The sequence below is a fragment of the Cornus florida genome, unplaced genomic scaffold (genome assembly GCF_030987335.1).
Source record: "Cornus florida cultivar Cherokee Brave unplaced genomic scaffold, ASM3098733v1 CherokeeBrave_3.0.0_Hap2_Chr09, whole genome shotgun sequence".
Lineage (NCBI taxonomy): Eukaryota > Viridiplantae > Streptophyta > Magnoliopsida > Cornales > Cornaceae > Cornus > Cornus florida.
In genome coordinates, this window is record NW_026775579.1 from 63,573,992 (window position 1) to 63,600,390 (window position 26,399).

Below are 26,399 nucleotides of genomic sequence, written 5' to 3' on the forward strand. Positions count from 1 at the left end.
AGGATTATGAACTCTATTTGCTTGAACCAAACATATACACCATAATATATATATATGTATGTATGTATATATATAGAGAGAGAGAGAGGGAGAGAGGGAGAGTACCCAGATATAAGACACTATGATGAAATAAAATAAGACCATAATAGTGAAGATGCTGATCATTACAATTATAATACCACTGAAAAAGATGATGCTCTTCAAGCATGAAATATGGGACTTTTTTTTTTTGACAAGTAAAAAATTCAATAAAAGCGTTCAAAAGGGGAACGCGTCCCTCAAAAAACAGCGTTCAAAAGCTCATCCAATGATTTACAATTCAAAAACTCTACAAGCTCATCCAAGGATTTACAATTTCTTCCTAAAACCCAACAAAAAAGGGTGCTAAGGATGGAGAATTTCAACGACCCAACATGATTTTCCTTTCCTTCAAATGATCTCCTATTTCTTTCAAGCCATAGACACCACCAGATACACAAAGGAGTAACCCTCCAAGAGTCGCGAGCTTGGAAAAATACTACATTCTTTTATTATTTTTCCCTCATTTACTTCATGCCCACTCCAAACCATGATTGCAACTCCAAATTGAGAAACAATGGCTTCAGCGAAACAAACCAAATCTATGAAGTCCCCGGATAAACATTAATGGGTTGACCATGTTTTGAAACACATCTAAACAGGAACAAAAAGAGAGTGGACACAGAAACGTCTTTCACCAGATATAACTGGATTAAACATCTCCGAAGAGAGGGTTAAAAAAATAAAGACGAACCCAACCCAACTACCCTTCAAAATATATAGTATGCTATTGCATCAGAATGAAATAACTATATGAGATGAAGAAGATGAAATACGTAGCATTATACCAATTAACAACACAAAATACATTAAATTTATTATAATTTCAACAAAAAACAATAATAATAAAATAAAGACTAGGATTAATAAGAAATGGTAGTACTGCCAGAAAACTAACACGATCAGAAAGATGCATCGGGCAGAAATAGTTAACACAAGGAGGTGGTGACAATTTTTTCCTACAAGATGAGAGTGGAGGCAGCATCCGTCTATCATATAAACGAGCAAACGAATCACTGCAAGAATTCACAGACAATAATCAGGAGAAATAGAAAAGAAATTAGTAGTTGTCCAAATAACATTAACCACAACGAGATACCTCCCACCAACGAGGAGCAAATGAGGCCTGGTGGAACTGATATCACAAGATTTCAGAGCAAGCAATTGCTTAGGAGGATCAGCTAATGATTTCTTTGCTCCACACCGCAAGTCAAGCTGCCATCAAGTACTAAAAATGTGAAAAGAAAAACGACAATATCAAAACTTTTAGATTCGGGATGGGTGGAGGAAGAATGAAACCAAATGCATACGAGATCAACAATTCCGGCACGAAATGAAAACAATAAAGGAGCACCATAAGTACTTCAAAGCTTCATCAAACTATGATTAAACAAAAAGGGGAAAACCAACGGCTACCACTAAATTCACAACGGTTTATCAGCCAACTGGAAAATACAGCCATACAGCTTCACCAACTGATAACAGAGACATCAAGGGGAAAGCAAAATTAAGCAATTAATGTACCATCAGTGCCATGATGAATTAATGATTTTAAGGATTAAGATCATTTGGTGGCTAGGTTCAATAGTCGTTTTGTTGTAGGTTTTCTAAATTCCTATTCTTGGTTAGGATTAGTTGAGTCATTGAAAAAGTTTCTAATTAAGTTGGCTTAGGAGTCTTTTAATTCTTCCAGCTAATTATTAGCTTAAAAACTTTATATTTTTGGCAGTGTTTCACTCATGTTTGGTTACAATAATGATAGGAGCAAACTTTGGAAGGTTTTGGCATGTCATAGGTTTTTTCACATTTGCAAATATGGGTTCTCTCTAAACCATATGAGATTTATGAATGGTTTGCTGTGTTTAGATTAGTGCAGAACTCTCCAATCACTAAAAAGTGGATCTTAAACAAATCCTCAAGGAGTAGAGTGTCTCTCCTAGCTCTTTATCCCTTTCTTAATCTTTCTTATATGTAATATACTCTAGTAAGACACAGTTTGCTGCAAATTATAGTTCAGAACAAATCTCCATGTCATTCTCAAACAAAGGAACCCCTATCAAATTACATCTAATACAAGGATTTCTTTCTTACGACCCTTGTATCCAACTCCTATATCGCCAGAACCTCTTCCCCATAGACTAGTCTCGCCCTCACTTGAACATCTGCAGGAACTCCAAAGACTATATAAGGGCATCCTTATTCCTTACGTAAATCTTACAATGTAAAAAGTAAAAGCATAACTTAAGGGAGCACGGCTCAATGCAACAGATGAATTGCTACAGCTAACGCTGAGGTGCACAGATGTGGCACAGCTCAGGAAAATGTGGCTAACTCGTCATAGTCCAACTCGAGGTACAAAGATATAGGTCTTTTACATAGCCCATCTAGAGAACAAGTAGTTTTGTGGATTGGTGTCTGAGATTCGGAGATCGTCCAATTTCCTTCGCAGCACAACATTGAACTGAATCTAAAAGAGACACTACCTGGACAAAGATGATGTATGGCGCAACTGCATGAATAGACTCAGTTGACCGAGCAAAATCACCACCATGAGGATCGCTCGTTGATGTATGCAGGCACCTCATTGCACCAAAGAAAGACTTATGGAGGAAGTTTGGTATCATGGCCACCACTGTAGCAGAAATCGCCAACGCTATAGCTCGACTGCATCTTATTTCAACTTGACTAGACAATCCTAGATCATGGAGGCGTCTTACAGGTTCCAAAGAGGACCTAGAATTAATTACCAGCCTAGACAACCATGTCAACATAATCACCCCTTCGTTTATCTTCGACCACAACTAGACCTTAGCTTCACACTTGCATTTAGAGGACCCAAGTCCCTGGACAATGAATCATTCACCGAACTTATTTCATTGAAAAGAGCACTTAAATTTAAGCAGTTTTCTCTTTAACAAGGCTCCAATCCTGGTGTCTTCAACAACTCATACTACAACTTTCTCTCGCTCTGCATCATAACCACCCTAACCACTGCACCTTGTTTTTTCTCTTCTGTGTAATAGCTTCTCTTTCTTAATCATATCTTAGAGCCCAGAGTCTTCACAACATTTCAATTTACCTAAATCTCAAGTCTCAACCTAAGGCTTAGAATCCATTGTTTACAAGCACTAACCTATTTCCCTATTTCAACAACTTAACCCACCGGGGTAACACTTATTATATTGCAGTTCAGCCATATAACTAGGAAAGCATAGTCTGCCATGGATTACCAACTACAAAAGCCTTAAAACATGTGAAAAAAAATGCAATAATGCATTACATGAACAAAATAATATAGTACTTCAGAAGCGATGGGAATCGAACACAGGACTTCTTGCTTTGCTACCATGTCAATAACCCAGGGTTCAAATGTTTTAAGCTTTACCAAACTAAGTATATTGATTATCTCACTTCTACCACACAAATAGCACCCATACTATTATGTACAGTTGCTGCAAGCAAGCAACTAATCAACATATTGAAGCACTACAGATTCTTTCAAGCAAATGAAGCTAACCAAATGGATGATTTGAAATCAATTAGTCATATGCAAGTGTGTTATTTGAATATACAGTTATAGGTTTTTACAACAGAAAATATATATATATATATATATATATATATTGTTAACAGAAGCAAGGGGTTCTTCAATAGCATTTAGAATATGCAATCATAAATGTATTTAAGAGTTCAAGTTACACAAGAAGAATGGGAGGGGAAGATAAGTGGGTATACAAGAGGAACAATACAACACTTACTAAAACATTGCGGCACTCTTGATGAGAAGATCCAGCTGGTGGACAAGATGCACCCTCCCGAAAGTCATGCTGCCTCAAAGTCCCATCTTCACTTGCACTCCATACTACATTAGGGTTTCCAACTTCCACCTGCAACAGGAACACAGCAGTAAAATATACCGAGATGCAGAAGCAAAAAATGAATTTTAATATTCATTACATGTGAAACATTTGTGCTTCCAATTTTTATTTTTAATTATTTCCATAAATAAACAACGTCTAAGAGAGTTCAGTGAGTTCTTACAGCCAACTTTTTCACTCTCCTAGTGTGACACTGAAACAGCGCTGATGGAGCTATAGCAATTTCTTCAGATCCTCTCCCTTTTAATCGAGACATATTAAAAACCCGAACCTGCCAACGATAAAATTGAGATTCAGTTAATTCAGATTACCAAAATATTGAACTGCATACAAATAACAAGACTGTATAACATCATTACTTCAGCATCTCCAGATCCAGAGACCACTAACTCATCAGAAGTTTCAGGAACAAATTTTGTACAGAATATGTTGGTAGCATGCCCAGTTTCAATAGAGTGCAAAAGCTTTTGACTTGAATAGCTCCAAATGTTAATCTGCAAAAAATTAAGTATTTATGAATTTCAGCCCCACACAAGCATGTTCAAACCCTTCAACAACAGATTTACTGCTGAACTTTAAAAAGAAATGATCAATCAGCCACTCAGTGTTTGACCATCAGTTGTGACATTTTGAGCTTGAGTTAGTGAGTTAGCAGGTAGTTTGAAGCTGTGTGACTACCCCCAGCGGGCCCCTCAGGGAACTATTCTTGTTAGATAAGGACTGAATACCTTTTGTATGCATTATATTGATATCTAATGATTATAATCTAAACTCGTAATAAGTTCCTCTATCTAGGATTGTTTATAGAGCGATGCACCTACTACTCATAAATATATCGAGGTAAAACACACCTTTCCCATTAATCGAACAAAACAACAATAAAGCATTGCTCTTCAGTCTGTAAACCCTCTTCTCCATACACTTGAAAGCTCTAAATTTCCATCCACAATCCACAGGTGCACCACATGAAGCAAGGAGGAGCAGAATCCCATGCCTTCTTTTTCCTCCTCCCAACCTTATTCCCTCATAGTACCGAAAAGAGCAAACAATAATTGTTTGGGAGGAGGAAAAAGAAGAGGAGGTTCACTCACCCCACCTCTTTGCACATTACAAACCAATTGAAGGGTAATTTTAGTGTCCAAAGTTCCAAACCATATAACCCATATAAACTATCTTCCACAAGAAGTCATCCATAAAAAAATAGCCACCTTAGAAAATTCAATACATTGAGAATAGTGACATCAAAAACATTAAAACCCATCACCACACACAGAAATTTCATACACTATCAATTTTGCTTACTAACTTCTCCAAAGTCACGTTTACTCTCATCTCTCACGTAACCCAACCCAAATGCAGAAAAAGGAGGAAGGTTGGGATAGATAGTCAGTAAATGAAAAACTTATAATCACATCTTATACCGAGACATCAAGCAATGGAATTAAAACATTGGATCAGATCATGTACTTACCAGTTACCACTTAAATCATGCAAAAATGGGTCATATGCCAATTCATAAATCAGCAAAAAGTAACTGTTATAGAAGGAGAAAAGGAACTCCAACGATATGTTATATGATTTCTTAAAAGATATCAACTACACAGTCAGAATTTTATCCGACAGCTACTAGACTTTTTTTTAAAAAATAATAATGATGAGGAGGGGAATGCAGGGAAGAGAAACATTTATATAACCTACAGAAAAAATAAAGTCCGAGGATATATTACATAATTTCTAAAGAAATACAGCAATTTTCCAACAATTTCATCTGAAAGCTATTGTATTTTCTCATTTTACAATGATTTTTTTTCTTTTTAAAGTATCTAGAATTCTTTGTTATCTTGTATTTTACCGAAACATACTTTCAGCTCCTTAGATATGATAACATTGTGGTTTAATTGAGGCTATGGCATTAGATAGAGCGGAATGGTGAAACATGATCCATGTTACCGACCCCAAATAGTTGGGAAAATGCTTTGTAGAGTTGAATACATTATCAGCTCATTCCCATTTCACGAGTTTTCTATTTTAATACTTTGCACCATGGTTTCTGTAGTATTTTTCCATTACAAAGAGTAAACTTGCCCCCATCCATGTAATCCATCCTCACCTGTCAGCGACTCTCTTTTTCTATGCGTGATCCATCCCACAGTTTAGTTCTGTTAGCCGTTAAGGTATTGTAAACAGCTTTGTACGGTTAGTAAAATCCCATTTGAAGATAAAACATGCAATGGATCATCAAATCATATATAAATGTATCATACTCGTGTATCATCAGAACCAGATATCAGAAGTGACCCTTTCGAATTCCAAGCCACAGCATTAACACAACCCGTATGCCCCTGTAAAATAATAAATGAAAGAGATCATAATTAAATATGTATGATAACATACAAAAATGTAGTATTAAAGAGTAATAAAATAAATAAATGGTACTGTGCAAGAGTAATTTTTCAGAAAGTTTCTCCAGGGAAAAAATTGATGTAGCGAAAGCTATGAAGCGTTCACAAGCAACAAGGGTAACTTTGAATCCACAAAGTTAAAGAAAATTCGCAGAGAATTCTAATATATTATTGATAATTGAATTGGTTTATTCTACCCTTTGTAGCAAAAGTACTTGTAAGGAAAAGAAAACCTTAAACCATAAGGGTCCGTTTGGTTAGATAGAAATTTTTGATGGAAAGTGAAAGTGAAAGAAAGGAAAGGAAAAGAAAATCAAGTTTCCATCATGTATTTGGTTAGCAAGAAATTTTTTCAAGAAAGTTGTGAGAAAATATTGTTTTGTGAGTTTGGAAAGAATGAAAGTGAAAAGAAAGTGATTGTAGTTCCCAAAACTACCCTTTTAATTATAAGATTACTTTGCACTCTTTTGAGACACTATCATATCTCCAGATTTATGAACAAAATTAAAATTTCAAGTTCAAAGATGAAACAATGAACATTATAGTATTTGTCTTCTGATGTTTAATAATTAGATATATGTGATTATATGTGCAAGTTTAATTAATAAAAAATTTTGATCCGAAAAATCTTGAGGATAAAAGGTTGAAGTTAATATATATACTTTTAGACATATAAAAAATAAAATAAAATAAAATAAAACTTCAGTCTAATCAAAATAAAGTACTTGGAACTAAATTAGTTTGGTACATCTAAGACCATCTCCAATACTAAAAGTCATTTTCACATGCCAAATCTATATTTTGACAGGTGCTACAGTGTTAAAATGCTACATTTTACCAATTCTCCTCTAATGGAGCATTTCATGTAAAATGCTATTTTTTGACACAACCACAATTCTTTTTCAACTACCATTCCCACTATTCATATTTGCACCAGTAATATTAATATTAGGCACATTCCAAGTCAAGTTGTAGATATTAGAAGGAAACTAAAATTAAACCTAATTAAAAAGAAGCAAAAATCTAAAATATCTGGTTAAAAAAGAAAAAAAAAACAAAAAACAAAAAACAAAAGAAAAAAAGAGAGGCCCATGACCCATATAATTAACTATATAATTTATAGGCCCATGACCCAGGAAAAAATATAGTATATATTTAGGGCAAATCATTTCAGCCTCCCCAATCGCCTCCATCTCTATTCTCGTTCTCACTGAACTTGCCCCCTCTCTCGGCCATATCATTTCAGATTGTTCAAAAAATCAAAACCGATATCTTTCAGTTTCCATCGCCCGCTGTTCCAGTTTGGGTTCGCCCTTCGCAAGCTTCAACCGCTGTCTCTCAACTCTCAAGCTTGCCCCCCCCCCCACCCCCCCCCCCCCCCCCCCCCCTCTCTGCAACTGTTAACTTGTATGTATGGGTTTTGTTTTATTTTTTTTTCTGTAATTCTATTTTTATGATCAAGGTCTGTAATTCTATTTTTTTCTGTAATCAAGGTCTGTAATTCTTGTTTTGCAAACTAAATCCTATTTGGTGAAATTTTTTATGATCTTTTTAAAATATATATATATATATATATAGATCTGAAACTCTCTCTCTCTCTCTCTCTCTCTCTCTGTCTCTGAAATAGCTACTGCTATTTCTTGTGCTACAATTGGCATCAATTTTGGCAAAGTTAAAATTTGGCAAACAATATAGCTTTGCATTGGAGAGCTCCTTTTCAAGCCCACTTGTTATATTTTAGAAATAGCATGCAATATAGCATTGCATTTGAGATGCTCTAATATACATAGAGTTAAAACTAAATAAGTTTGGTACATCTAATATACCTTGAGTAGTTGAGTCCTAAAGTCACGAAAAGTCTATGTATAAAAAAATACATGTATGAATTAAATTATAATTTCAAAACTTGTATACACAGAGACACTAACCTAGTTTTTCACCCAACACTGAGTTACTAAATACTCAGATAGATAGATAAATAGATATATATATATATATATATATATATATATCTCTCAATCATTATTAATTATGGAAGGAAAAAATACAATGAAATTTTAATTTTGTATGCACATATAAAACTATATACAATTAAATTAGTATTAGATTATCTAATAAGCAATTTACAAAAGGAGGAAACTCACTTGTTAGAGAGGTTTGTGGAGAAAGTGAGGAGGGTGACATGGGAATAATAGGAAACTTAGATATGAAGGCACCACTTTCACGGGAAAGTAAAATTTCCCAGTGTTTTATGTCAGAAAAATTTTGAGGAAAATTAAGCAATTGCAAGAAAATTACTTTCCTGAAAATTTTCTCTTTCACGCAAACCAAACTCCTAACAAATTTAAATATTTTCCATTTCTTTTCCTTTCTATCTACTTCATGCTAACCAAACAAACCCTAAGGAAATTAACAGTATCAGGAAACTAAAAACACAAGGAAACTAATACTAAAAATAAACCAAAAAATAAATTCTCTCTAAAAATACTAAAAAACATAGAATAAGAAACATAATCACTAAAAACTACTGAATATAAAAATTCGGAACAATCCGACTTTGTTTAGGCCATGAACAAAAATCCCAAAATAATCAACTGGCCTCCTATAAGACATAAAAACGAGATTTCGGGGTCTTAAACGAAGGTTTTCAGTCGAAAAATAACATGGCCCACTAGATAAAGCTAGTGGGTTTTGCTCAATGGGTCGTTTCCACCCAAAAAAAACACTCTAGTCAAAAACAGACTTCCCAAACTAATTGAAATTCTGTCATACATCAGTCCCCTCCACTTAAAAAAAACTCGTCCCCAAGTTTGGCTGCGAAAAAGGTGAAGTCTCGCCTGCCACAAAATCGTGTTCATTGCCATGAGAACCTCCAAAAATACTACACCAAAATATCTTCATTGGGACCTTCTGAAATAAAAACTTTTTCACTTATAATCTGGTCAAACAAAAACTTTCAACTGATTTATGCTGCTCACTTTTAGCATCGAAAATTTTGTTGTCATCCTCTTCTTTTTCTGTCTATGAAGTTGAATTATTGGAAGTCTTTTCAGGTGTCTCTGTTGTGGTGAAAGCATGGACAACTTCACCATCCTCAACAACAAAAGGCAAAGCAACATAATTTTGATTACAACCAATTGTCTGAGAAACATTGGTTGCTTTCACAAAATTATCACTATTCTCCTTCGTGTACGTCTTGACACTCGAATACTCTTTCTTGCAATTGTGATATTGGGGCAGCAACATCTGCAAATAACTTGGTGGAAGGAATCTAGCCATCAATAACCTTTTCATCTTGGACCACGATCATACAGGCTGTTTTCCTTGCCTCATCCGGTTAATTTTTATTTGTTCCCAGCAAGCTGACACCCATTTCTTAAGCATGATTGCTACCAGCGGAACTGGCTTGTGTTCAAGTATGTAAATTTTTTTGAGAAAGTACTTATAACTTCATAAAGCCAATCCAAGACATCCTCAGCACAAAAACTAGAAGTGTGAGTGAGTAAATCGAGTTTTTTCTAAAACTTACGATTGTTCGGATATCTATAGTTTATGTCGCGTCGATCCATGGCAACTTCTCTAAATCTGAACTCCTCATCATTGAAAGAATCCTCATAAGCCGAAGGTCTATGTGGATGTGCAGAAACATAACCGATGTTCGGTTGGCTGCGAGACACATAATCAACATGAACCTAAACTAAACCACGAACCTCGTTGTCACCAATCCCAAAACCAGTTGCCACGAACCATTCTTGAGTATGCTTGGCTGCCCAAGGGGCCTTCACTTTGCGATCATCGTCGGCAAAGTGGGTGCTACCAAAACAATCAATCACCATCAGACTACGTAAAATCAGGACTCTTATACCAATTGACGTAGCGGAAGCTATGAAACGTTAACAAGGAACAAGGGAAACTTTGAATTCACAAAGTTGGGTAACTTTGAATCCACAAATTTAAAAATTAACAGAGAATTCTGATATATTATTGATACTAGAATTGGTTATTTTGCATTTTGTAGTTCATGTACTTATAAGGAAAAGGAAACCATAAACCATAAGGAATCTAACAGTAGGTGGAAACTAAAAACATACGGAAACTAATACTAAAAATAAACCCAAAAAAATAAATTCTTTTAAAAATTCTGAAAAAATAGAATAAGAAACCTAATCACTAAAAACTTCTGAATATAAAAATTCACAACAATCCGACTTTGTTTAGCCTACGAACAAAAATCCCGAAATAATTAACAAGCCTCCTATAAGACATAAAAACGAGATTTCGGAGTCCTAAACGAAGGTTTTCAGCCGAAAAATGACATGGCCCACTAGCTTTTGCTCAATAGGTCGTTTCCATCCCAAAAACACTCCTTTCTGGTTGAAAACGGACTTCCCAAACTGTTTGAAATTCTATTCTGCATCAAAATTAGTCTCCAACATGAGGAAAATTTTAAAACTGGAAAACAATGACACATCTGTCAGAGCAGCTTAAACATAGGTTCATATCAGTCACCTAAAATGCAGTATAATTTTAGTCAGATGCCAAGTTCAAGTGATGGAAGTCCACAATTACTTCAGGCAACAATTTTTATGCTGCAAAAAGTAAAAAAATAAAAAAGCGCCATTTGTCAGTCAGAACCATCAGAATCTGAACTCAGTCAAACTGCAAACTTAGTATCACCTGCTCTTGAACAAACAGTTCAAGAAAAAATATAAATCAAGAAAACTCTATGGCCTTCCCGGGAGTCAACAGCGTTTCAAAGCAATGTATCTCTTGCAAGAGGAGATTCGCAGACGGATTTGTATGTTGGTAGAAAGGAAAGTACAGAAGAGGACGACGCAGTCTAGACTTCCATTCAATGGGTATGCTCTAATGAGTTAGTCCCATGGTTCGAATCAGAGGAACCATTGGATGTGATGCGACCTGATGGATCAGAGATGAAAGACGATATGGGCAAGGACTGGGTAGTTGCAAATATTGGTGTTACTAGTGAAGCGCTGGGTATCTCATCAGAGGGCAAAGGTGATCAGGCCCTGTCCATTATTCATGCAAATTGTGGAAGGGAGAAAGGTTGCAGGGAATATGCAGGGCACGAAAGAGGTTAAAAGTAGGAGACCGTTAACGTCTTGGAAAGGGGAGCAAGAGGTCAAGAATCTCATTTCTTATGTCAACTATGAAAGGAAGGATGGGGTGGCGAGGGAAAGGGGAACGACCAGAAGTGGGAGAAGGGGAGGAGGGGAGATGATTGTTTACGGTTCTTAATGAAGATACGAATTATCACTTAAAACATTCGTGGTCTCAATGATCCGGACAAAAGGAGGGTGGTCAAGGTAGCTGTGAGGAAGTGGAGTGCCCATGTCGTTTGTTTGCAAGAAACCAAGATGGCCTCTGTTTCTGACGGGGTGGTTATGAGTCTTTGGGGAGGAAGGTTCGTGGAATGCTGAACGCTTCAGGTACCTCCGGCTGAATCCTAGTTATGTGGGATCGCAAGTGGCTGTCAAGGATGAACATATGAAAAGCGAGTTACTTTTTGTCCTGCGTGTTCAAGATGGAAGAGGATAATTTCAGATGGGTTTTTTCTGGGTTCTACGGGCCACTTATCGATAGTGAAAGACCTTCCTTTTGGGAAGAGCTTTGCTACGTTAAGGGACTGTGGTCTTTTCTTTGGTGCCTGGGTGGGGACTTCAATTCTGTTAGGTCTCCATTTGAGAGATCCATAGGGAGCAGGTAGTCCTCGGAGATGACCCAGTTTTCAGATTTTATTGATAGTCAATTTCTTTTTGATTTGCCAATGGAAGGGGCAACCTATACTTGGTCTAATGGCAGGGACCCGGTTACTTTATCAAGGCTGGACAGATTCCTGAATTCTGAGGAGTGAGAAGAGAAATTCCCGGATGTTGTTTAGGCGACTCTTGCAAAGGTGACATCTGATAATGTTCCCTTAGTGCTAGATTGCGAGGGTTTGAGATCTCGGCGCACCCCATTCCGCTTTGAGACTGTGGCTGAGATCAGAGGATTTCCAAGGGAAAGTCCAGTCTTGATGGGAGGAGGCGATGTCACAGGTTCCTTTAGCTTTGTATTAGCCAGGAAGCTACAGACCCTCAAAAATGAGCTTAAGAGGTGGAACAAGGAGGTGTTTGGGAATCTTGAGTGGAGGAAGAATAGAGTTCTTGCTGACCTTGCTGAGATTGATCGTCTTGAAGAGTTAGGACAGGATGTGGAATCTTTGCGCTCTAGGAGAGCTTGCGATTTTTGCTGAGATCGCTACTATGGAGGAGATTTTGTGGCGCCGGAAATCTCGGGCTTTATAGCTCAAAGAAGGGGACCGTAATATGAAATTCTTTCATAGGCTTGCTAATGCTCATAGAAGGAGTTATCATATTGGGCAAATCTGTGTTGATGGTTTGGAACTATGAAGAGAGGATGACGTGCGCAGGGGGATCGTTTCTTTTTACCAGCAGCTTTACATTGAGACGTTGGGGTGGAGACCTAGGCTTGACGGTCTCCATTTCGATGTTATCTCTGAGTTTGGATAGAGACAGGCTTGAGGTCCCATTTTCTGAAGAGGAAGTGCTGAAGGCTTTATCGAGTTGTAACGGTGACAAAGCTCCGGGGCCAGATGGATTTACTATGCGGTTTCTAATGAAGAGCTGGGAGGTGGTGCGAAGTGAGGTGATGGGTACTTTCCAGGAATTTCATTCTCATGGCACTTTCGAGAAGTCATTAAACGCCTCTTTTATTGCCCTTAATCCTAAGAAGGACGGCGCTTCTGATATCAAGGACTTTCAGCCAATAAGCTTAGTGGGATGCATTTACAAGCTCATTGCCAAGGTTCTTGTTCTTAGGATGAGTAATGTCTTGGATGGAATTATTTTGGAGTCCCCGAATGCTTTTGTTGGAGGACAACAAATCTTGGATTATGTTCTTATAGCAGGTGATTGTGTAGACTCCAGGTTGAAGAGTGGTGTCCCTGGCGTCTTATACAAACTCGACATTGAGAAAGCTTATGATCACGTCAACTGGAATTTCCTTCTTTACATGCTTTAGAGGATGGGGTTCGGAAGTAGGTGGAGGAAATGGATCGAAACATGTATTTCATCCGTCAAGTTCTCTGTTCTGATGAACGGTTCTCCTGCTAGTTTCTTTGCAAGTTCTCGAGGTTTGAGACAAGGAGACCCCTTGTCGTCTTTTCTTTTCCTTATTGTCATGGAGGGTTTGAGCAAACTAAAGAGGAAAGCGGAGGATTTAGGTTTTATCATGGGCTTCAGAGTGGGCAGAGATGTAGCTCATCAAATGGAGATCTCCCATTTGTTGTTTACCGATGATACCTTGGTTTTTTGTGATGCCGATGTCTCCCAACTTAGATATTTGAGGTGCATTCTTGTTTGTTTCCAAGCGGTTTCTAGGCTGAAGATCAATGCTGGAAAGAGTGTGCTTGTCCCGGTTGGGGTTGTTCCAGATATTTCTTCCTTAGCTACAGTTCTTAGGTGTGGGGTGGGTGTTTTTCCTCTTCCTTAATTGGCACTGCCTTTGGGGGTCTCCTCTAGGAGGGTGGGGAGCTGGGATCCGGTAACTAATAGGTTTGAGAAGAGGTTGGCGGGATGGAAGAAGCAAGTCTGTAAGCCCTTGAAGCTAGGCGGTCTAGGTATCCGAAAGTTGGTTCTCTTTATAGAGCTCTTTTGGGAAAGTGGTTGTGGAGATTCGGTAGGATCGCCAGTGGAAAAAGGATTGTTTCATGTCATTTTGGGGAGGAGAGCGATGGTTGGTCCTCCCGTCCAATCTCTATTGCAGGAGGCGTTGGCGTGTGGAAATTCATTCGGAAGGGTTGGGATGTCTTTTCTTCCCATATCAGATTCAAGGTTCGCAACGGTAGGCGTGTCCGTTTTTGGGAGGATTTATGGTGTGCAGATCAGTTGTTGTCTTGCTCCTTTCCTAGACTTTATAGTATAGCAGAGAATAGACACGCCTACGTAGCTGACTATTATCGGCTTGATAGTAGTGGGATTACATGGGATGTGCGCTTTAGGCGTTCTTTTAGGATTGGGAGATGGACGAGGTAGGTGACTTTCTAGATATGTTGTATCAGCAGGAGGATGTTGGCAGAGGTAGTGATGACATGTTGTGGGTTCCTTCCTCCCATGGAAGAGGAATAGCAGAATTTTCGAAGAAAAGGAATCGCCGTTGGCGACCTTGAAACTTCATATTCTTCGCTCTATTTTTTGTTATGTGAAAGGAAGCACTTGCTCCTCTACTGATGACTTAGTTGATCTTTTGGACTCTATAGGTCCTTAGGTTCAGCTTTCGTTTTTTGTAATAGGGACGCGTCCCCCTTTGAATGTTTTTCTAATCGATTATTACTTATCAAAAATAAATAAATAAATAAGTCTGTAATTTAACAGTACATTAGAGTTTTGAAATATAGAACTTATAAATGAGAGAGCAGAGTTCCCGACTTCCCATGATAAAGGATTGCTAAAAGAAGCTTTAAATGTAGCCTAATGGTACTTCCTCGCCTTCCAAAGTGGAAGGGCAAGGGTTCAAGTCCTCATAGAGGCAAAGTGGGTGTGTGAGTTTCTTGCTAAGGTAAAAAAAAAAAATGTCATCGGCCCTCATCAAAAGTAAGGTTTCAGTTCTTCTCTGGCCAAAGATACGCGTGATAGCCGAATCAAAATTAAAAAAGAAAATATGCATCGCTCAGTCTCCATGGTATATGTTATGCAATTGATTGGAAGTCACTAGTTGTGGAGATCAGAAGTCCATGGAAAAGCAGATTGCATGAGTAGCGAGTCTGTCAATGAATCAGTAGCTAGAAGATCTGAGTTCATATTGCTTAAGTCTGAGTCAAGAGAATCTAGGTGATTCTTGGTTTGGAGTCCAGCTCTTTGTCCATAACGTCTTTCTCACATTGTGGATTCTGATCTGCCTAGACTAGGTCCCGTGGTTTTTCCCATTATAGGACTTCCCACGTAAAAATCATGTAGGCAAACTTGAAAGAGAGAAAGAGAAGATGGCAGTGTGAAAGCACCATTGACTCCCTTGGTGAAGGTTTAGAACTAAAAAGAGGAGGGTGAGAGCATATAGGTGAGAGAGGGAGTTAGTGATTCTACTGATTTTCTTTTTTCATCTTCGCCTTGGTAGAGTGTCCTTTTATAGGCCAAAAAGTGAGGATGGGGCGATGTCATGATGAAGCAATAATATATGAGTTTAACATTGTAAGGAAAAGAAGAAATATATATAAACAAAGTAATAAGAGGCAATTATAGGGTGTAGAGTTGTCAAGTGCAATGAGTTAATTATTTAATGAGATAAAGGGTAATTATTTAACGAGATAAATAATATTAATATATATATATATATATATGGCCGGGTAAGGTGAGGATAGAGTAGACAGGATTCCAATGGTCCTTCTCTCTCTACAAGTCAGGTTGATGGTCAGCTCGTCAAGACCTGGACTTCAGCCACCAAACCAATTACCTCCTTGGATCCCAAAAATCACTGAGCCCTACTTCCAACTCGGGTCTTCAAATCTTCAGTCTTTGGTATTCTATTTGAGGTTTATTGATGACATGGTATGTGCCACGTCACTTGCGCGTTCACCTCTTGACTTTTAGCTAAGTGGGCCATTATTGGTGATGTGGCAAGAGTCCCGTGGGGCATGCATATTGGGTATCTGCACTCTACTCTATTTTATATACTGTTTTATGTGTTAATGTGATTGAATCGAGACATGCAATCAGATAATTAACTGATTTTTAAACAAGGATTAATGGTAATCCAAAAAGTTAGTTAGTTGCAAATTAATATATATACGTCCTATTCACCCTCCTCTAGATCTAATTTACTGTTCATCGGCTGACGTATCAGAGCCCTGGCTAACACTCCCTATGTTTCTCAAATCTCATTATTTTTACACAAAGGGATCATTGCTTGGTGGAATAATAGAAGAGGTCACTACAGTCTCAACCAATACTAGGCCATTTCTGCTCCATGAATGAAGAGAAAGATGTACAAGTTCTAAGTCATTGATACTCTCGTCTTCACAAGATCAAACATGTAGAAAGCAATTATGTATAAGCAAATAAATGGCAGTGCGGAAGAAAACAAGGACATGATATTATATCTCTTTGTAAGTGGCAATGTGCCAATGCCATTAAAATGACAATGAAAATCACACCAATACAACAGAAACTGTTATAAGCAACAACTCAAGAAATAGGACACAAAAAGAGTATTAGTCAAAAAACTATGAGACCATTTACGCAAAAAAGTATTGAAATCCAATTAAAGCCAGGTCATGCTATATCAATATGAGCAGGCAGCACGGGCACGAATATAATCTTTGTAAAATACCCAATTGACAACCCTAAATAAACCAAGAGCAAAATATATTAAGGTTCTCACAAAGAAATATTATGGCATTAAACACAGTGAATTAATTTCTTACCTAAATAAAAGTCTAAAAAAAGTCAAAAGGAAAAAAAGAAAAAGAATATGACAGCAGGTTAGAAAAATATTTACATAATTTCAGAACAAATATAACTAAAAAAGCTACATACGCAAAAAAAAATATAAAAAAAATAAAATAAAATAAAAATTAAAAAAAAATTAAAAAAAAAAAAGAGGGTATAAAACATTGGACAGTTTAGAGACAGCATTAGAAATTTTCTCTCTTTTTTTCTTGTGGGGAGGGAGGATGGCAACTTTGAATTATGAGGGGACTAGCCTATAGAGAGATTAAGGAATAAAATACATGGGAAAATAAGAACTCCTTGACCTTAGGGTAGCTCTGCACCTGGTGAAGGATGATAATTGATCTTTACATGATGCACAGTAAGCTTGGATTAATGAATCTGAAGTAATAAACTCTGAAGTACTTAACTGCATTGCATTTGCATTTTTCAGCCAACTTGATAGAAAGAATACATGAATCCATAGCATTAAGAAGAGTTATCGTGATAGAAGTGTAGCTAATAAATGTAGTGGCTTTTTTGTTCTCTTGACTTTGTACATATTTGGGGTCCATGCCCCAGCTTTTAGAATATCTTGGGCCCTCAACATCTAATGAATCGATATATGGATCTATCTATCCCCTGTATCACTTTAAACAGGGACTTTTCTGATCTACTTATAATTTGAAATAACTTCATTACCCAGAACAGAAAGGTAAGCAATGCATGTGACATAAGTGAAACAGAAGAGACACAATGTAGAACTGGAACCATATGAAGTATGAACATTCGGGGCAATGCATTACCGAACATATTAGAGTCTACAATCATACAAACCTCCAATTCTCTTTCCTGAGAAAGCCTTCGTATCAACGATGAGTGCATTTGCAAAGAGTGGTTAATGTCCTACAATATAGTAGCAGAAAAAAATTACAATTTCCTCCAGACCAAAAACAACCCATTAGAAAAATCCTAAAAACAAGATCATAATTTCAAACCAAGAGCTGTTATCCATAAGAGGAAAATAAATAAAGGCATATCGTTGCAAATTTATAACTGATATTTAACCTAATCAAACAAACTTTTTCAAGCATCAACATATGTTTTTATTCTTATATTCCATGTTTGTTCTAATAACAGAAATTTTCCATCTCTTCCAACCTACATATTCCCTCGGAATTTTTTTTAATTGCAAAGGAAGAAAAAAAATATTGTGCCTAAAAGCAGCCACTTGCACAAAACAATGTAAAAGTTAGGTCTTTGTTCAATCCAAGAACTCAACTACCAACTTTTGGATATGAGATTTTTTTATCAGATAATGCCACATGATTTAAGCTTTTATGAGCAAACTCGATGGGGAAAAAATTACATTGACTATAGCATTTTCGGATATGAGATTACTTGGATCAAGCACACCCAGACAAACCTTCTAGTTCATTATTTCCTCTGCGATTCTTGCAAAGGTGTAGAGGTGCTGCATTATATCCAAAGGAAATTGCGAAACAATATAATAAGCACAAATCAATCTTCTTATCAAATGCAATGATAATCATAGGGTATAAATGGGCATATAGGGGAGAGAACTGTTACCACACAAGGAATTATTTCCTTTTTCCATCATACTTATATTATCTTTGCCGATTGAATGAGAACAAATATTATTGCACTTTTCTAGTCAAGCAAATTTATTGGTAGGTTTTCCCAGCTTTCCCTACATTTGTTTTTGGTAATTAGCTTTCCCTACTATCCCTTGCTGTAGGAATCATTTTATCATAAATCTCTGTCCTCCCAAAAAGGCATCAGTACCATTAAGGAAACAAAAGGTGTGGGAAACCCATGCATAATATATTGAAATCAATATCAGTATCACGTTTTTTCTTTATGAAAAAAAATAATAATAACAAAATATTGATACAAATAATGAACCTCGAAGTTTTAATGAATTATAAAACTAATTTACAAATTAAAAATACATCAAAGCTTGACTCAACCAAACACTAATTACTTGAGGTCCAAGTACAACACATGAGAAATTCCCAATGTGTTTTTTTCTTATTCACATGTGTAGTGTCATTCTTACCTGCATTTGAGCATAGTTTTACAGTTTTTTAGAGTATTGATGTATAGCCAACAAAGAGAGATGAAATATAAGAGCTGATTTGATTTAATCCCATCTTTTGGAAGAGAAAGAAACACAGTACTAAGGATCCATCTTTTCCATTGCGTCATTCAATCTATTCACTATCACAAGTTATATTTGTCACTGCAAAAGTCAGTGACTGCCTCCCCACGGTCATTTTTATCTACACCATTGAAATACAAATACACCAAAAGAAAATCATGAAAAAACAAATACCTAAAAGAGAAGAAAAAAAAACTAAACCCTAATACTTTCAGCTACACCAGCTGCTCCTAACAGATCCTATCAACATCAACTCAACTAAACCTCATCAATACATGAAGTAACTCATGCATATCATTCAACCATATAGAAGTACCAATGTACCATAAATGGACATTTCCTTTCCCTTATTCTAGAATGTTTATATGCATCTTTCTTTGCATCCTCTGAAGTTACCCTAAGAAATCACCATTTCCTTTCCTGCCTCACCACTTTCTTAGTTTCCTTTCCAAGTAATTTATACCTTTCAAATTTCTAATTAGACCTACACATACTTGTGATGTCAAATTTTGTCCTAATTGCCTTTTGAACATTTCCACCACCAAGTTCATTTAAACGATGATTACTCCCCAAACTTCTTTTGCTACTCTTTTAATGCAATGAGCCATCTCACACTACATCACACAGGATTTTCCATTTGAAATCCAATTCCCGTATTGATCATTTAATGATTAAAGGCAATTAAAAGCTCCCCCTTTAGGTTTTGCTATCTGGTTCTTCAATGTATATTCCCACACTCTCTTTTCCATATCTTGATCCACATCAAGTACAGTTAACCTATATCTTGTGATTTAGGCTCTTCTACATTATGACCCTTTCAAATTTTTTTTGTCAACTGTTCTAGTGAAAAACTAAAGAAATTTATTCTAAAGTATTTATTCCATTCTTTAGCGTCAATCATGCCTTCATCCCTCTTCTTTAAGAACACGTATCAGCTATTACAAGGTCATATGCCATTGCAAATTCTAAGTTTGTGCCACACTCTTACTCCGTCCCCTAAATAAAAAAACACATGGAAATCTCACCCTTTGAAGACAATATTAACAGACCAAAAAGTTATTGCGTTGAAAATTTGGAAGCATATCACACACAATCACACGTATGTTCTACTGTATATCACAAAGATAACCTTTTTTTTTTAGGGTAAGTAAAGCCAACCCATTTTGGGGTGTACATATCAGAAAATGGGGAAAAAGGGAAGGTACTGATGAACTTATATATAAACGAACATCCTCATCAATGGAATGAAAAATGAAGGTAAGACCAACAAAGGAGGTGTCAGAATAAAATAATCCTGGTGAACAATACTTAAACTTTAAAATCTTTACCCAAAAAGAATCAGAACGAAAGGAAAAATGAATGACAACAAGAACAACATCATTACACCCAGTGAAACAACTATTACACTTCCAAGTTCCATCCTTCAATAAAAATCATTTCACTAAAAATTCCAATTGCGACTACTTCAAAGTTCAGATAAACCTAATAGATAAGAAACGATGTAATTCCTCAATAATGTCCCGTTTCCCAACCATTCCCACCCAAAAACCTAAAAGCAAGCTCTTGGAATATTAAAACATGAACCATCCACCAAATTCAAAGTGACTAATGAATTCAAAATACACGAAAAAGAATCAAGAATTGTTAAGCGATATATAATTGAATAGAATTAATTTAGTGCGATGATCGAAATTAAGTTTAAAGGCAGAGAATTGACATACATGGCGAGCGGAGAGAGTTCGACTGTCGATCATGTCAGTGATGTTGCCATCGTTAAAGCAGAGATTTTCCATTGCTGAAGCTGCGTGGAATTGCGATGAGCGATAGCAGAAAAACCCTAGCTGAATCGATTATTGTGTAGTGAGTGTCTCTGTGTGCGATCTCAGACGTGTTGATAGATAGAGAGAGAGAGTCGGTTTGGTTCATTCCATGGACAGACGTCTTTTACCTTGACGTCACCTTCTTTGCCTAAAGAAGGTACACGCTCACCAATACGAGTGCGTACCTCGTGTTCTCGCAGTTTTGGGACACGGTGGATTTTACTTTAATTTTCTTCGCCTTTCTACTAGTAACACGAGAAAATCATAGTAAAGGGCATTATTTAATGGTTGAATGGTACAGTGCTTAGAGCCCATTTCAAATTGCTCTTAAAATGATAGAAAACACTTTTAATAGTTGAACGCTCATAAAATTGCTCACTAAGATGCACTTATGCGTTTAGTGACATATTATATAAATTACTTTTTATATTTGACTCACTTGTAAATTTAAACAATGCTTGTCTCATGCCGCATAAGTAAGAATGTCATTCCAACATGAACTAATAAAAATATAACATATGTCAAAAACTTTTAAAATAATTAATAAAAATTGTTTGGATCTTTTTACAAATCATCCAAAAGGAAAGATTTTTTTTTTTTCCTTAAGCGCTTTAGATTTTCTATTTCAATCTGTTACAGAAGCTAAACAATTAGTCCAAACATGGTAAATTAACCACAATGGTAAGACTCCAATTATCAATGGAATTTAAGGAAATTAATTTGGCTTCAAATTGTAACAGGTGGTGATAAATCTCAAAATTTTAGATGCCAATTGATCGGCCTATTGAGTCATTCTGGAGATGGGGTTGCAACAAAAATGGCAGGCAACGAATGTAACGGCTTGAATTATTTCTAAAGATTGGATGTAAAAGATTAGGATTTGAGAATGGAAGAGGTGGCAAGCAATGGAGGTGGTGGAAGTCAATGGGCCAAAGAGATGATTAATATTAAGGTTTCAAAATTTGGGAGATGGTGGGCATCAATGGAGATTTGGTGGGAAGAGAGAAGAATAGTGAGTTAAAGAGAGGGAGAGCCCACTACCAGGTCTCACACGCGCGTGAGAGAAAATCGTGTTCCTTTTTGTGGTTCCTAAAATTATCTCTTTATTTTTTCTCTATTTTCTCTTTCACTCTTCAAATTCCTTAATTTCTTTAAGAGTCTATTTGGTTAGACAAATAATTTTATAGAATGTGAAAGTAAAGAAAGGAAAATCAAGTTTCGATCATGCATTTGGTTAACAGGAAATATTTTGAAGAAAGTTGTAAGAAAATATTATTTTATTAATTTGGATGGCATGAAAAGGAAAAGAAAATAATTCTACTTACCGAAAGTACCCTTATAAATTTTAAATAGTAAAAAAATAAATAAATTTATGTTTGATAAATATTACTTATACTTAATTATTTATTTTAGTAAGGAAATAGTGAAATATGTAATAGAATAGTATCTGATATCATAATACAATTTTTTTTGCTTTCTCCTCTCTCTCTATATATTCACTTGTTCCTGTGTAAACTTGAATTATCGATCTTTTATTTTTTAAGATAAGAAAAATAAGTTTTTGGTAAAGTGGACTATCAAAGTTCAAGTATTTATTTTCTCTTTATGTTAGTTTTAATTTTATTATTTATTATTTATTTGTAAATGATGTAACTGGATACCATATATCTAATTACAGCTTTAAAGTCATAGACATATTATGTAAATTATTTACGAATCATCAATTATTTATTTCTTGATAATGTTTGATGTTAGGTATGAAACAAATTGTGTTAAGATATTGTAGATTAGTTTTCACCTAACACTCTTGTTATCAACAAATAGTTATGTATATAAATAATAACTCTTAATCATTATTAATTACAGAAAAAAAATGTTTTACTTATTTAAGACATTTCAAAAAAAAAATGAAAAATAATAATTCAGTAATAAAAGGAAAAAATTAATTAATTTTGGATGCACGTATAAAAAAATACAAACAATTTAATTAGTAATACATGATTTTATAAAAAAACAATTTACAGAAAAGGAACTCTCCTTTTCAAAGAAGTCTATGTAATTAAGTAAAGAAGAATAGAGACAACTAACATGGGTATAATAGGAAAATAATACATAAAGTACACAACTTTTGCGAGAAAGTGAATTTCCTTGTATTTTTTGCACGAAAAATTTTAAGGAAAATTTTCAGATGCGAGAATCCTACTTTCCCCAAAACTTTCACTTTCTCTCTAACCAAACTTCCAAAAAATTTAAATATTTTCCTTTCCTTTTCTTTTCTTTTCTGGTTACTTGACGCTAACCAAACGGACCCTAATAGAAAAAATCAAAATTTCCTTTCTCACATGAAACTCTTTAACTTAGTCATTTTAAAGTTCTCTCATTTTTCTTTCTTTTTTCTTTTTCTACTTCTACTTTTAAAATTCTTCTTTTAAGCATGCATATTTGAATAATTTTCTTCTTCTTTATCTTTTGAATTTTATAATTGTTATATTATATATATACACTTCGTATTAATTTTTTTTTTAGCATTGTGTCATATTGTTATTGGTTCATATCAACATAAGAAGGAGAGCCCTGCTTATGCGGCCTAGGGCAAGCTTTTTCCTTTAAATTTGTTCGGTAATAATGTTGTTTAAAGCATTTTTATTACTAATTTTACTATATTACCCCTATGCTAATAAATATGTGCTAATTTCCTAATATTAAATATTATAAATTTTATTGAATTCAATAATTTATGAAGATCAACCTGTATTGATTTTGTTTTTATTTATTTTTTAATATCACAAATTTTGTTTATCATATAGTATTTGTATTTAGTTCTAAAATATAAATGAGTTAAACATATTTTAATGATTATTAATTTGTATCTGATTTTGGATCTTCTAGTAATATAATAAGCAAATTCGTTCATATCGTATCTAATATTAAAATTAAACAATATAATACTTTGTAGTATAGACAACATTTCATTAAATAAAACTACACACTTCCAATGTGGTGATGGTGGCATTGGTGCACAGTCCCAAAATGTGATGACCCTGTGGGCGGGTGTGCCGTGGGCGGGTGCGAGAGACACTGTCAGGCTACCACACTGGCGAGCTACGGGTGCACAGTCCCACATCGCCTGGGTAGAGGAAAGGTGAAGTACTTATATGTAAGTGTGTCACCTCCAATTGGTATGAGGCCTTTTGGGGTGAAGCCCAAGAGCAAAACCGTGCGGGCTCAGGCCCAAAGCGGACAATATCATACCATGTGGTGGAGTGGGTCGTTACAAATGGTATCAGAGCCTGACCCAGCCGGAAGTGTGGCCAACGAGGACGTTGGGCCCCAAAGGGGGGTGATTGTGATGACCCTGTGGGCGGGTGTGCCGTGGGCGGGTGCGAGAGACACTGTCAGGCTACCACACTGGCGAGCTACGGGTGCACAGTCCCACATCACCTGGGTAGAGGAAAGGTGAAGTACTTATATGTAAGTGTGTCACCTCCAATTGGTATGAGGCCTTTTGGGGTGAAGCCCAAGAGCAAAACCGTGCGGGCTCAGGCCCAAAGCGGACAATATCATACCATATGGTGGAGTGGGTCGTTACAAAGAATGTAATACCCCGATAATTTTAAAAGATTTATTAATTAGGATTAATTATTTTATTTTATTTTTCAATGATTTATTTTATTTTATTGAGTGCTAGATTAATTATCTTATTTTAATTAAGTTATATTTCGTGATTATGTATGATGATTGATTATTTGTGTGGTTGATTATTGATTGAATTATTGGTGTGTTGATTTTATTGGTATTATATGACTTAGTTGTAAATTCTTGTTTGTTTATGTGCTTCATGTAATTAGTTATTTTAATTTCTGTATTTAATTAATTATCTTATTTATTTAAATTAATTGGATTGGGCTTAAGGAAAGTTGGACCAAAAGATGTGGTCTTGGGCTTGTATAAAACCTTATTGGGTTAATTAATGAAGGTCCGTGGTTATTTAATTATTTAAATGATCACTTTTGTATCAATTATATTTATATATATATATATATATAATTATATATAAATATAATTAATTAATAATTGTTATGGAAAGATATATATATAGATATATATTTATTGATATTTATAAGTATATATGATTTAATTAACTAATGAGTTAATTATGGAAGGAATATATATTTATATATATATATATATATATGTTTATAGATATAAATTATTTAAAGATTATTATTTTAATTCATAATACGAGTTGGAATATGATTTGGAATTTAAGGTGTATAAAAATACACATAAGGCTTTAGGATTAAAGGTTTTACACGTTAGAAAAATAAAACAGACAGAGAGAGAGGAAGAAGAAGGGCTGACAAGGAGGAGGTCGGATCTGAAAAGGAGGACGTCGGAATTGGAAGAGATAATTAAAGCTTAAAGCGTCGGTTTCGTTTCGAAACCTTCAGGCGAGTTTTCTCTAACTTTCCTCTTAGAACTCATAAGGATTTCACCTTGAGTATCAAGGCTTTAATTAAATTTATTTGTTTAAAAATTATGGTTAGATCGGAATAATTAAAAAGTATAAACTATTATATTTGATTTTTAGATTATTGGATTTTAATTGATATATATAGGTGTTATGTATATTTTAAAATCAATCTATAGGTGGATTTGTGACCCAAGAGAGTTAATTATGGTTTCTTTATTTTCTAGAATTGTTCTGTAATTTTCTGGAATTTTTCTGATATTTTTAGGAATTTATTAGGATTTATTTTCCTATTATTTGTTAGGAAAATAATTATATATATATATATATATATATATATATATATATATATATATATATATATATATATATATACTAGGTAACTGGCGCATGTGGAGCGGCGGCACAATAAAGAATTGATCCAGTGCGGCGCGGTGTAGGATAATAGGGTGTATACGCCAATTAGGGCCATTTGATTAATTAAACTTATGTGAATTGATATGGTGCATCGCGGCGCATAAAACTTTGGTGCGCATGTGTATCTGGACCATAGAAGTGGTCTGGTCAACTATGGGATTATTTGGTGTATTGCAGACCATGAGAAGATGGTGCACTCGCTGATCTGGACCTTAGATCTATTATAGTTAATAGAAAATAATCTAGTGTGAGCGTGTTCATTTGCGCACTCATTTATGACCATTGGATGCGGCATAAAGGAAGTGATGGATTCAGTGTGGTGAGCTCACGGTAGCTGAAAGAGCTTAGCCAATACCAGCACACAAGGAGGCTTGAATCCAGCGCGTGCAAGTGCATAGTAAGCACGTGGGCGCGCGTGGGAAACTATGTTGGCCTAATTCGACACTAAAAATTAAAACGGTCATAACTTAGTCATTTTAAATCGAAATTGGGTCATTCTTGAGCTCAAATTTAAGGATTTTTCGTCTTCTTTCCAATGGTACCAATTTTATTATAAGATTCCCATCCTACTAGGAGATATTTATGTTTTAGTGAGAAAGTGTCGGAAAACTATTTAAACCAATATGGAGTATTTAAAGGAAACTATTTCTGACATATTTAGTTGCACTAATTTGTGTAAATATAATAAATTAATAATTTGTTATGG

General features: G+C 35.5%; 1 protein-coding gene across 3 annotated transcripts in view; it reads right to left on the reverse strand.

Annotated features, from left to right (window-relative positions):
- The window catches only part of LOC132274114 (protein ALTERED SEED GERMINATION 2), a 45,149-nt gene extending 24,173 nt beyond the window's left edge, over positions 1-20,976 (reverse strand). Inside the window, exons 1-9 of one of the 3 annotated variants that reach the window (XM_059775284.1) lie at positions 20,707-20,974; positions 18,230-18,277; positions 17,641-17,709; positions 6,221-6,298; positions 4,316-4,450; positions 4,120-4,227; positions 3,837-3,965; positions 1,178-1,293; positions 977-1,094 (exon numbers count right to left, since the gene is read on the reverse strand). In XM_059775284.1, the coding sequence (XP_059631267.1) occupies positions 977-1,094; positions 1,178-1,293; positions 3,837-3,965; positions 4,120-4,227; positions 4,316-4,450; positions 6,221-6,298; positions 17,641-17,688 (732 nt within the window). In that variant the 5' untranslated portion in view covers positions 17,689-17,709; positions 18,230-18,277; positions 20,707-20,974. Of the gene's footprint in view, positions 1-976; positions 1,095-1,177; positions 1,294-3,836; positions 3,966-4,119; positions 4,228-4,315; positions 4,451-6,220; positions 6,299-17,640; positions 17,710-18,229; positions 18,278-20,706 lie in introns of all 3 variants that reach the window. The other 2 variants (XM_059775283.1, XM_059775282.1) reach the window with 2 other exon arrangements.
- Between the last annotated feature and the right edge of the window lie 5,423 nt (positions 20,977-26,399).